The following is a 12,009-nucleotide window of genomic DNA, read 5'->3' on the forward strand; positions in this document are numbered from 1 at the left end:
ATATCCTTAAAAGGCAGTCAACTAGGCCCCATTGTTACCCTTTGGCTTATCCTATAAATACCATCAAACAACCATCAACAAGTTTTCAACGACGCCCTTTGGTTAATCCCACAAATACCCTCATACGGCCATTACCTAGGTACCCTTTGGCTGCCTCAAGAAATTTCCTCAAATGCCCATCAGCTGGACACTCTCTGGCTTGCCCAATTAATAACCTTAAAAGGCCTTCATTCAGTTACCTTTTGGCTAACCTAACAAATAATCTCAAAGAGGCGTCATCTGGACACCCATTGGAAAATATCACAAATCCTCTCGACTCCCCTTCAGCACCAGCCACTGAGTATTCATTTAATAATACAAATAATACTTCCATAGGGTCATCATTTGGTGCTCCTAACCACCTTTTCGCTGAACTGAAAAACACACCACACATGTCTTCACTTCAGGATCCAATCCACCCTTTGAATAATCTTGTGAAAGCGCATAGTAAGTCAGCACTCCATGTAAGATGTGAGTCAATGATCCATAAACCTTGTCAATGTAGGCATCTGGGACAAATTGATATGTTGTTAAGAACCAAGTCAACGTTGCTCGACATGAAACAAATGATGGGGGGTGACAAGAGGCATTTTGGTACTAGCAAAAGAATAGTTAATTTAATATCTCTTTTGTTAGATGGAAGTTTTGATTCTTCTTCTGAATCTGAAATTGGAGGCAGTAGTAGGTCCCCAGAGGTTTTCCCTTGCTCTTTTCATCCAGGAGGCGGCAAAGCCATAAAGGTCCATGAACTTTTCCCTCTTGCTCCAACACAAGAAAGGCATATCCATGACAATGATCTATCTTCAAAAGTTCAAGGTAAGAAACCTGATAACAACAGAGAAGACGTTGCTTTGGACCTCAAACTTTAATCACAACAGAAGCGGCGGTTGCTATATTTCCTTTTTTTTTTTTCAGTGTTTTCTTTTAATGTTATTGTATTATGCATCTAGATTTGATAATTAAGTATCTTCTTATGTTATATCTATAGTACTTATTTATATGGCAAAAGGAGAAACTCAATATTGATACGAATCCAAATAAGATTAACATACATAGTTTTCAAGGAAGTTAAGTCACGTTTCACCCTATTATTGAAATATACCTTAAAAAGAACAAGCTTAAACTGCTAGAAACAACTAATTAAGATATCTGATGTACTTGTATGCTCTTGATCAAATAGTATGGCAGAATGAAATTCATGCAACCATATATGTGAGCTGATTGCCCAAAATGATGATACAAACCTTCAAAGTGAGACCATAAGCAGATATAAATTAAAACACATTCAAACATATGCATATGGGCAAACTAGTAGCCCATTACCCGAAACATATATCATTCTGTGTTATCAAACAACAAACTCCCTCACAACCTACTCTACAGTTTGTCCGGAATGGGATTGAACCCGGAAGGACATAGTTGGGAACACACCTTGGCTCAGTACCCAAGGCAGTTTGTGAGGCTCTGGAGGCTCGATCGTATGCAGTATATATGTATATATAAGCAATTTATAAGATGCGATATGTATATGAGGCTGTGGAAACATGAAAACTAACACCGCTTGATGGTGATACATATATCCCGATGTACTTACAACTTACAAGAGGTTCTAAGCTTAAACCTCTCTCGGTATACATCTTGAGGTTCGGTAAAGATCAAGCGCGTACACTGGTTAGGTCGCCTAGATCTAAGTGAAAGAATTTCGCCGATCTCCGGATAAACTGAACATGAGAAACTTCATCCGTTTACCCAATAAAAAAGTTCCAATAACAAGTTCACTTGGTTGGTTATTTATTTTTATTATTCTATAGGCTATAGCCTTATAGCATATACTATATGTTCAATATAAAATTCACAGTCTGCAAAAATGAAGACATGTTAGCTAACATTGTTACTGTATTCTTGGTTTGCTATGGCCATTTGCAAAAATCAAGACATGTTAGTTAGCTAACATTTTCTGTTTTAACTTTGTAAGTTTGAGTTTAACTAAAACAACATTTAAAGTAAATTTTAGTGTTGCAAAGAATAAACTTTGTAAGTTTGAGTCAAACTTATACCAATTTCAATTCATTTCATTTCTCTTTACTTTTCTTATTTATTTATTTATTTTATTTCATTTTCTCTAAATTTCCCTTAAGGGACCTTTAAAATTTAAGTCAATACACGATGCGTGGTCATTCCATTACATAACAAAGTAATCAATTCCACAATATCACAATTGAATGAATGCTGTATTATAAATAATCAAGTCAAGTAAATGCTTCTTTTGAAATTGTAAATAGAATAGAATATGCAAAATAACCAATATTTTATGTCGATCTTTTTCCACTTGAATATCTCTATCATAAAATTTATATTATTTTTTTAAAAAATAAAAGCGTTTAATCTACCAAAACGCCAAAAGTTTAACTATTCAGATGCACAAAATTGATTCTGAAACTTTTTTTCAAAGACATAAACTTATAGTTCTACCAAGTAGCTAGGCTAACCTCACGTTAACAATAAATAAAATAATACATGACAATAAATTGTATATGTGTACCACAATGGATGAATCATATTATAAAAGGATAATGATAAATCAACCTAATTGGTATACCTAAAGATGGGCCTAATTGTAAGATGGTGCCATGTGGAAAAATCAGGGGGAAAGATTAGGAAAGAGAATTAGTGGAATCCACATGTCAAATTCTTCTTAAGGTTTTAGGCATATCTTTAAGCACGTCAATTAGGTTAATTAATCATTTTCCATTATAAAAATATGCATTTCATCAAAAAAGTAAAAATAAATAATAAATATGAAATTTTGGTAAGCACATAATCATTTATCCGGCCATAAATAAAGTTCATGTCTATGATTAATTAATGCTAGTTCAACAAGTTTATATGGATCATATGTTTTTTGTTGTATAAATCTGATTCTATCTTTTAAAATGTGGAAATGATGAATTGAAGTTGAATAGCAATTTGACCGTTGTAGGCATTTTATCCTTATAATCTGACATACAATATCTCATCATCATCTCATTGTCTATATCTTAATTATCTATATATTAATATATGTAGAGATGTTTTAACTGTTTCTACATCTTTCAGTTTAATAAGACTTCTAGCATCAAGTCACTACTAACCCGATCTCCGTCTCTCCTGATCAAAATGGATAAAACTGCATGAACAACGACAGGGATTCGAAAAAGATAATCAGTCTAAGGCTGCTTATACATCTGAAGATCATATATAGCTTACCCTAATAAGGCTAAATGCATCATAACTTGAAGAAGGAAGAGGATCAGAAGACAACGATATAGAAAAGGAACTGATTGGGGAGAATTTGTCATCTAATGATGCCAAAGAAAACATATATGCCAAATCAAGATGATCATGCTTTTCTTGATCCTGATGGTGTTTTGGCAGGTTCGAATGATCAAAGCCCGCCAAGGGTAACAGTAGAGAAGGAGATGAATCAAGGTTCTTCCGTGGATATTCAAGCCCCACCAAAAGTAGGACAAGGAGAGGATGCACGAGAGCATACAGCTAATTACTACTCTTGTAGACAGTGTGATCTATTGTTCCCATCTGCACAAGCATTGGGTGGTCACCAGAACGGCCATAGGAATGTGCGAGATTATGCCAAAAGACTAAAAAGGAACGAGGGCATAGCATTGAGTTATGGTGATTATCCTTATAGTGCCATTGGATACCATCCCCAACTTGGGAACCCATTCTCTAAGCCTGCTGTTCCAAACATCCAAAATCCAAGGTCAACCACAGAGTTTACTGTGCGGCGCCAATCTTCTGTTATGTTTAACAGCACACAGTTTTCAGTTTATGGCAGACCAGAAAGGAATCCCCACTCAGGGAATTATGGTAATTCTATCGGGAGTGCTGATAACTCTACGGGGATAGTTGGTGGCAGAGGATCAATTGGTAGAACTGATGATGTAGGCTTGCTAAGGTCATATGAAAATAGCTGTATATCAGCTGGTGCCTTCGAGGCTGCAGGTACTAGTGCTGGGACTAATTGAGCTCGTTTCTGTAGGAGGACGAAGTTATAATAATGAAACTCAAGATACGTTTAGAGGACATGATGGGAGTGATGGTACCATTGATCTTCTGTCACGAGTTGGTGTGAAAAGTGGAGAAGATGCAGAAACAACCGATACTCATGGTGGCAACTAAGAAACTGAATCATAACTGATGGTGCCTTTGATCTTACACCCTGCATTGAAGTTTAAGTCTCTTTAGAGTTGAGTTAGTTCTTTTATTTCATTTCTCAAACTATGTCTTTGGAATAAATCCTTTTTTTAAACATCAAACTCTACATCTAAAAAATACACAAAAACCATCCACTCAATGGTATTTATCAAAGACATATATGCATGTATAACAGAAAAGATTAGCTCAAAGCTAAAACTTCATCAATGAAATACTACGTACTGCATGTATCAAACTTGATTTGTTTACTTTGAGAATGTTACAACCATTCTATAAGACTGTTGGGACATCTCTCCAAAGCCTCTTAAACAAGAATAAGACTCGGTAAATTAATAACATAGAGACCTCAAAGTTAAGACACATTTTACATGCGAAGAAAATCAAAAGAGTGACATTTTGAGGCTATTTTTAATTTTGAAGAGTTAAAAGAGGACTATGGAGAAGAGGTTAACTACTAAATGCTAATTACTAACTCGGTGTTAAAAAAAAAAAAGGAAAAGAAAGAAAAAAAAAGAGGACTATGAAAAAGAGGTTGCCTGCAGTATGAGTATCTAAGGTTATTTGGTTCTCCAATATTCGGCCCGGATGTAAATACAGATCTCCAGAACACAACCCAATTAAGCAAGTATGGCACATAAAAAAAAAACATTTGCTCTGTACATTGAATGGCTAATCAAATTAAGAGTACGTAGTACTTTATCTGAAAACTAGATCGATCTCCATTCTTTCATATTTACCATATACGGTTTTCTTAACAACATTTATATTAGAAGTAAAAGCTAGCAAAGTGCTAATTGTAGAAAGAAATGGATTGAATGAATGAATGAATTTTCACAATAACTCCTCCTAGTGTTCGACGGATGGTTTCTAAATAAATACTAGCATTGTACCCGCGCGATGCGACAGCCGTTTGGTGGTGACGACGACTGGTGGTGGTGACGGCAGTCGTGGTGGTGACGAACTGTTGGTGGTGGATGTAAGTAATTGATTTAATGTAATTGATGTAAAAGGGTAATGGAGATATTTTAAAAGATAAAGAATTAATGATGTACTTAAATTAATTTATGAAAAGTAAAGTGGTATTTTTGCATCTAACACTCTTATGAGAGATAAAGTGATAATTATTATAAGATAGTATAGTATAAACAGGGAAGCAAAATCGTGTTTCTATGAATCCAAGTATCCAACAACCAAAAGCCTAATCATCCTGTTTTATTTTGCATATAATAAACAAAGATTCGTCAACAGCCCATTTACTTCATACATTCCTTCTTTCTCGGCCTTTTTCATAAGGCCCATCTTCAAGCCCCGCTCAGAAAAGTAGCCCCCGATTTAAAAAATATACATATGTAATTTAATTTCATTTAAATATACATATGTAAATTGTTAAATTACATTTCTTTTTTAAAAAAATTTTAACTTAAAGACGCATATATGTTTCTTTGTTGAAGTAAAAGTGCTTTAATATTTTATTGAAAGAAAAAGTTTACTATTATTTTTCTTGATAAAAGTTTATACTTAATTTTGAAGAAATTTTCAACTAAATATTAAGAACTTTTACTTTAAGTAAAAAGTAAAAGATATATGTTTGTTTTGATATATTTATTTATCAAATAAGTAATATTACATCTTTTTCTTTCAAAAATATGGACAAATAGTTTCTCATCTTTTTTATAACTAAAAAAGCTCAAAGATTTAACTATAATTTTTCGAAGATTAATATTATATCTTAACTTTCCAAATCTAGAAGATTCAATCTCAACCTTTTCATTCAATAAATTTCAAACTTCTTCAAAGTAAATACAAATACATAATTTAACCTATTAACTTGACTTATTGATAAATAATAAATCTTAACTTACTAGTTCATAAACAATTAAAGAGTATATTTGACAAAAGTAGTTGTAGCTCGGAGATTTTTTATTTAACAAAATTTAGTTGTTAAAACATTTTATTTTTTAGTTTACTATCACCATAACTACCTATATCTGACATATCATGTTAATTAATTAAACATCAAAAAGATGAAAAATGCTAAATGAAGTACTTAGAGATTAACTTAACATGCATAATGAAATTATATCTTTACATCAAAAACTCACCCTCTAAACTTTATGGTAAAAATACAATTATTTAATGCACTTTAACGAAAGCCCTTAAGACTTCAATGATCATTTACTAAAACTTCATGCCAACTTTAAGATAAACCAAGATACTCTAATCATTTATAATACCAGGGAAGGTGAAAGGGAGAGTAAAGAGAAGTGATACGAAGGTAAATGGTTAAAGAACAATACATGAATTAGAAACGTGAAAGGAAAAGAGAGATTGTGGAGTGAATGGTCCATTTATTTTGTTTTATATGTGTTTTCTTGATTGCTTATATTGTGGATATTATGCTAACATGATATGAAAAAATTGTAAGTAAATAGGGTGAACGGTTATCACGATTTTTGCTCAAGTCATTGACACCATATGCATAGGCGGAATTACAGAACTACACCAAGGGGAGGGGTAGCCGAGGCTAGCTACAAGTCCGCTTAACCCACGTAGTGTAAATTTTTACGAAATACGTTGATTTTTTTTATTGGTGCTACAGTTCAATGAAATTTGGGATACTGGTCAATGTGAAAGACTTTAAAATTTTGAATGATTTTTATAACAACAAGCTTATAAAGATGTAGTTTAGTAATTAAGTGAGAAATGACAACTATCAGAAGGCTAAAATTCTAATAAAATGCTAAAAATTGTTAAAACAATGCTTAAAAATTGTAACAATCTAGTAGCGTTACTTTGCATGAATATGAGGTTAGTGTTTAAATTTTTTGTGCTACTGGTCACTCGGAATCCTGGGCATTCTTTCCAATCTTTACTCTTATGTGGACAACTATACTTGAAACTATCGTTTTATGATCTTCTGAATCTTTGATTTACTAGTTGTCTAAATTAACCTCCGTAGTCAAGAAAACTGAATATGTCCAAAATTAAAATCTATTCACATTTAAATGATGAGTTGTGTTTCCAAATTTAAACCGTGTTTGACTTTATTGGAGTTGTAGATATATATACCGAAGTTAAACTGACATCTTAATATAGTTTAAATTATAAAAATCTCGAAGCAAATTACTGTAATATTCTTGACATATAACTAAATAATATTTTGTTAATATTAGTATCATGTATATATCGCATATACTTTAAAATTTGGTTGCAATTCTAAAATTAGATAAAAGTCAAATTTTAACATGCGTAGAGAAAATCCTATTATGTTTTCTCAGTAATACTCCCTCCGTCCCAAATTAAATGTCCAATTTTGACTTGGTAAGTCTTTCTTCTCTAATTTTAATCGTAAATATTTTTGTTTGTACAATATAATAGTAAATGAAAGTTATATCAATGAAAAGTACATCTAAAGCTTAATCTATCCATATATTTTACATCAAGTATTGTATAACACAAACAAAAATATTTACAGTCAAAGTTACAAAAGAAAGACTTCAATAGTCAAAATAGGACATTTAAATTGGGACAGAGGAGTACTATAAAAGTTTTAAAAGTGTGAGAATTTTTATTGGCCTGGCTATTTTTGTTGATTTATGCCAATATAAATAAATGGGTTTTTGTTTTCTCTAGGAAACATGGCATTATTGCATTACATTAAATTATTGGGTTAAAACTGATTAATTTCTTCTGTTAAAGATAAATAGGTTCTTAAGTTAATATGAATATAGAGATCGAAAATCTCTGCTTAATATATATAATTGAATACCTTTCTGAATAGAGTATATATTTTGCATTAAATTCGAAACTATCTTGAGAAATAAAACAATGGAGTTTGAACTATATCTTGAGTTCACATGCAACTAATAAAGACTAGAATGAAAGATTGATGACTAGGATCCTAAATATTAAGATGAACATTGTGTTTTAATTTCTTCAAATCAAAACTAGAGATATAATCAATTATAATTATTAAGTGCTGGTTTTATTATCCCTTTAAAAAAAAAGCCAACCTTAATTTCGAAAAAAAACCTTTGAAAAAAAGTGCTAGTTTTACTCCATGCAATTATAGCATTAGACATAGTTTCCATAGATATCAGATATCATGCATTAATTAACTCTCTCTATTTAAACAAGCTAATGAATTGCTAGCTTCAATTCTCACATTTCATCATCATCATCTCCCCAAATCTCTCTCAATTTCATCATCGATCATCTGTTCAAAATAATTTAATAATTAATTATAATGGAAGAAGAAGCACCTAAATTGGAGCGGTGTCCCTCTGAGGCTTCGAGCATATCAGCAGAAGGTGATAACTACTTGAAGAATATTAAATCTTATTTTGATAGCAAAGGCTTAGCCGATAAGTCGTCATCTTCTTCTTCTAGGGCTTTTGTTGATCTCAAACTCGCAAATAATAGTATTATAGAAGATGACAAGAAAATAGAACTCAATCTATTTAACGCAGAAGGGGCAACTTCATCTGATGATCAGGCAATTAGTGATCATGAGTCGTCCAAGGATGACACGACGACTATTAGAGAAAAATCTAGGGTTTTCTCTTGCAACTATTGCAAGAGAGAATTCTCAACCTCTCAAGCCCTAGGAGGGCACCAAAATGCCCACAAACAGGAGCGGCAGATGGCCAAAAGGCGACAATTGGAGGTTTCATCACCTTATGGCCATCTATTGATGCCACCGCCACCTTATGGTAATTATTATTCCAACTACCCTTTTTCTTCGTTCAATCACGCCTCGCCCAATAGATCATCGTTATTTGGGAATACTAGGAATAATGAATCATTCTTCCAAAGTACTCGACCGGCTCCTTGGGCAACTTCATCATCATCTTTGAATTATCGGTTTTCCTCTATAGCCAATCATAATGACCAATTCACGCCCGGATTATCATATTTTGATAGACCAAATAAGACTTTGGAGAGTTTTCAAGGAAACATCACTTCGAACAATAATAACGGTGTTGGTGGTTTTGGATCTTCCTCTTCTGCTACTAAGTTTGAAGAGGGCACAGGAGGAGGAGCTGTTCATGATTTTTTCGCAGTTCCTTCTGTTAATAGTAATGGCAATCCAAATGCTCTATTAACTGTCAGCAATGGAATCGAGTCAGAAAATTGTGCCAATAATCTGTTGGCTAATAATATAGGTGGTGTGGTTCGTCCCCAAGATGATCAAGCTGATGGTGGTCTACTTGACTTAAATCTCAAGCTTTAATCATCTATTTATATATATTGTCTTTGTTTTTATATTGTAATATGCTGTCGTAATTTCATTAAAAACCATTTTTATGTGTTTATGAACTATATATATGCAAATAATTAGTTATATATGATGCCTATTTATTATGTAAAGTTCAATGTTTTGTTGTTTATCTATTCAACTTTTGATAGCAAATGATCACATCTAACAATATTCATAGTTGAATTAGAAATCCATTCAAAAAAATAAACCATATTCTTACATACTAATATATGATTTGTGTTTCCATATTTGAACCATGTTAGAATTAACTTAATTATTGCTTGAACTTATCGCAAGATAAATTAAAATCTAAATGGCTTAAAGAAAACGTTAAATACTCCGAAATGATGTGTTATATCGAATACTTTTTACATAAATAGTAGTACATTTTATTTGGTATGAAAAGCCTAAATGACCGAACGTAAGGATGCCATATGTAAGGTCCTGGAACACCCTGTCAGAATGTGAAAGCCCGGGTCTGTTGCCCAATTAAAAAATATATATATATATATATATTTTAATTTGCGTCTCTATTTCAGATATTTTAGTGGATAAACTGGTTAAAAGCTCAGTTCCATATAAGCCCAGCCCAATTGAAAGTCTAATGAGCTATAACCTGGCCCAAAAAAAAGACATAAAACTATAAAAGTATAAAATATAAAATTTGAACTTATTAATCATCAGTTTTTGGATCAGTGGTAAACACCCTTGCCTCTAGAGACAAAGATCATGGGTTCGATCCTCATCCCATGCAAAGGTTGGAGGGTCTTTTCTACCATTTAGGTAGAAACTGGAAACAGCCTCTCTACTTAGGTAGAGGTAAGGTCTGCCTACATCTTAACCTCCCCCATACACCGTTGAGGTATTGGGGCTCAAAACCCGCAGAAGGCGGAACTGAGCAGTTACTTACTTTTTTTTATATATATAAATTCTTTTGATAGATGCAAATTCTCGAAATATAACAGAGTTCTTTATATCTTGTCTTAAAAGTAGATATATCCATTATGATAGCACGTAATGAAATAACTTCATTTATCTTTCTAATTTCTTTTCTTTCTCCCCGAAAAGTCATGGTTTTGATTGCGGTCAAAATAAAAATGCCCCCTTATGGGTTGTATTTAGCTGCTTTACCGAAGGCTCCTCTTTCGTTGCACATTTTATAAGTATTTTATTATATAGGCGTTTGATAAAATGATTTGACGACTACGCATCTATCGTTGATGCAATCATCCTACCGTCTTTCAATTGGATTAACGATCCTAGTAAAGGATATAAATTTAGATGGCTGGGTTGGACTATATATTAAGCCTCTTTTGTGTTATATTATGTCTCAAGACCCTTTAAGAAAAATAAATAAGTTTATGTCTAAGACTGACTGAAGGTGATTTCTATGCTAGGTAAAAGAAATTTGTCAACATGAGAGTCACAATTCACAGATGACGATATAAATTGAATCCAAAATATAAAAAGCACACAACAAAAGAAAGAAAAAGAAAGTGCCACTAAAAAGAAAATTCATTTATTCACATTTCTCCTAAAAAAGTGTGAAAGAAATTTTAATTTCTTCACGCTTAAAAATGTTTAAAAAGTAAACACACATAAAAGTTTGCAAAAATTTTGAAAAAATATAGTTTTTTCACACTTATACATGTGGAAAGAAAAAATTCACACTTAAAAGTGTGAAAATCAAATTGTAACACCTAAATCCTCCACACCTTCCTTGTGTGAAGAAATTTGGTGTTACAAATTATTCCTTACACTTCTAAGTGTGAACAATTGATATAGTTTTACACACTTAGAAGTGTGAACTTTTTTTCCTCACATATATAAGTGTGAAAAATTTATGATTTTTCAAATTTCTTCACACTTTTAAATATGAATATTTTTTAAACATTTTAAAGTGTGAACACATTAAGAAATTTCTTTCACACTTCTTTAAAGTAAGTGTGAATAAATGACATTTTTATTGTAACGTGCATTCATTTTTTCAACGATCGAGAGAGACCTGCATTTTCAAGGTTTGGATCAGTTCTGGTAACTGTTGCACATGGCATCTTGTTGTAACCAATCCAAACTGTTTCAAGATCCACACTTCCGTTTTCCAATTCATCTGATCTCTTCACTTTCATCGTCTTCAAGCACATCATCCCAACAAATACAATTGTCATGAACCCTGCAGCCCCAATCACCCACCTGACCCACACCCCTCGTTTCCTCCTCTTCGGGATAACAACCGAAAACCAACCATAGCTTCTACTACTATAACACACATTTCCACCACCCATATCAACAAGAGAAACTTCACCACTTGAGCCGCCGAAAAAAGCACACTTTGCGCCTCTAGGGAACTTCAAGCCCGGGAAATGGACTGATATGGGTGCATACTCACTTGTGTTAAGATCAAGCATTCTGACATTTTTGGTGACCAGATTTGATGCATCATAAACTTTAAAACCGACGACAGATGACACTAACGAGTACCCCGGAACAATGTT

The 12,009-nt window shown here is 32.8% G+C and overlaps 2 protein-coding genes across 2 annotated transcripts; both read left to right on the forward strand.

Annotated features, from left to right (window-relative positions):
• The first annotated feature begins 3,383 nt into the window (after nucleotides 1–3,383).
• LOC122611027 lies at nucleotides 3,384–4,064 on the forward strand. Its single transcript, XM_043783978.1, has one exon. The coding sequence runs from the start codon at nucleotides 3,384–3,386 to the stop codon at nucleotides 4,062–4,064; it is 681 nt and encodes a 226-aa protein (XP_043639913.1).
• Nucleotides 4,065–8,500: 4,436 nt separating this feature from the next.
• LOC122611028 (zinc finger protein 5-like) lies at nucleotides 8,501–9,487 on the forward strand. The gene has a single exon (XM_043783980.1). It carries the CDS (start codon nucleotides 8,501–8,503, stop codon nucleotides 9,485–9,487), a length of 987 nt encoding a protein of 328 aa, XP_043639915.1.
• Nucleotides 9,488–12,009: the final 2,522 nt, after the last annotated feature.

The sequence above is a fragment of the Erigeron canadensis genome, chromosome 8 (genome assembly GCF_010389155.1).
Source record: "Erigeron canadensis isolate Cc75 chromosome 8, C_canadensis_v1, whole genome shotgun sequence".
In the NCBI taxonomy this organism is placed as follows: Eukaryota; Viridiplantae; Streptophyta; class Magnoliopsida; order Asterales; family Asteraceae; genus Erigeron; species Erigeron canadensis.

Bases quoted from the DNA above. Each gene is read 5' to 3' on its own strand.
- LOC122611027 (XM_043783978.1), top strand. From the start codon at position 3,384: ATGCCAAAGAAAACATATATGCCAAATCAAGATGATCATGCTTTTCTT.
- LOC122611028 (XM_043783980.1), top strand. From the start codon at position 8,501: ATGGAAGAAGAAGCACCTAAATTGGAGCGGTGTCCCTCTGAGGCTTCG.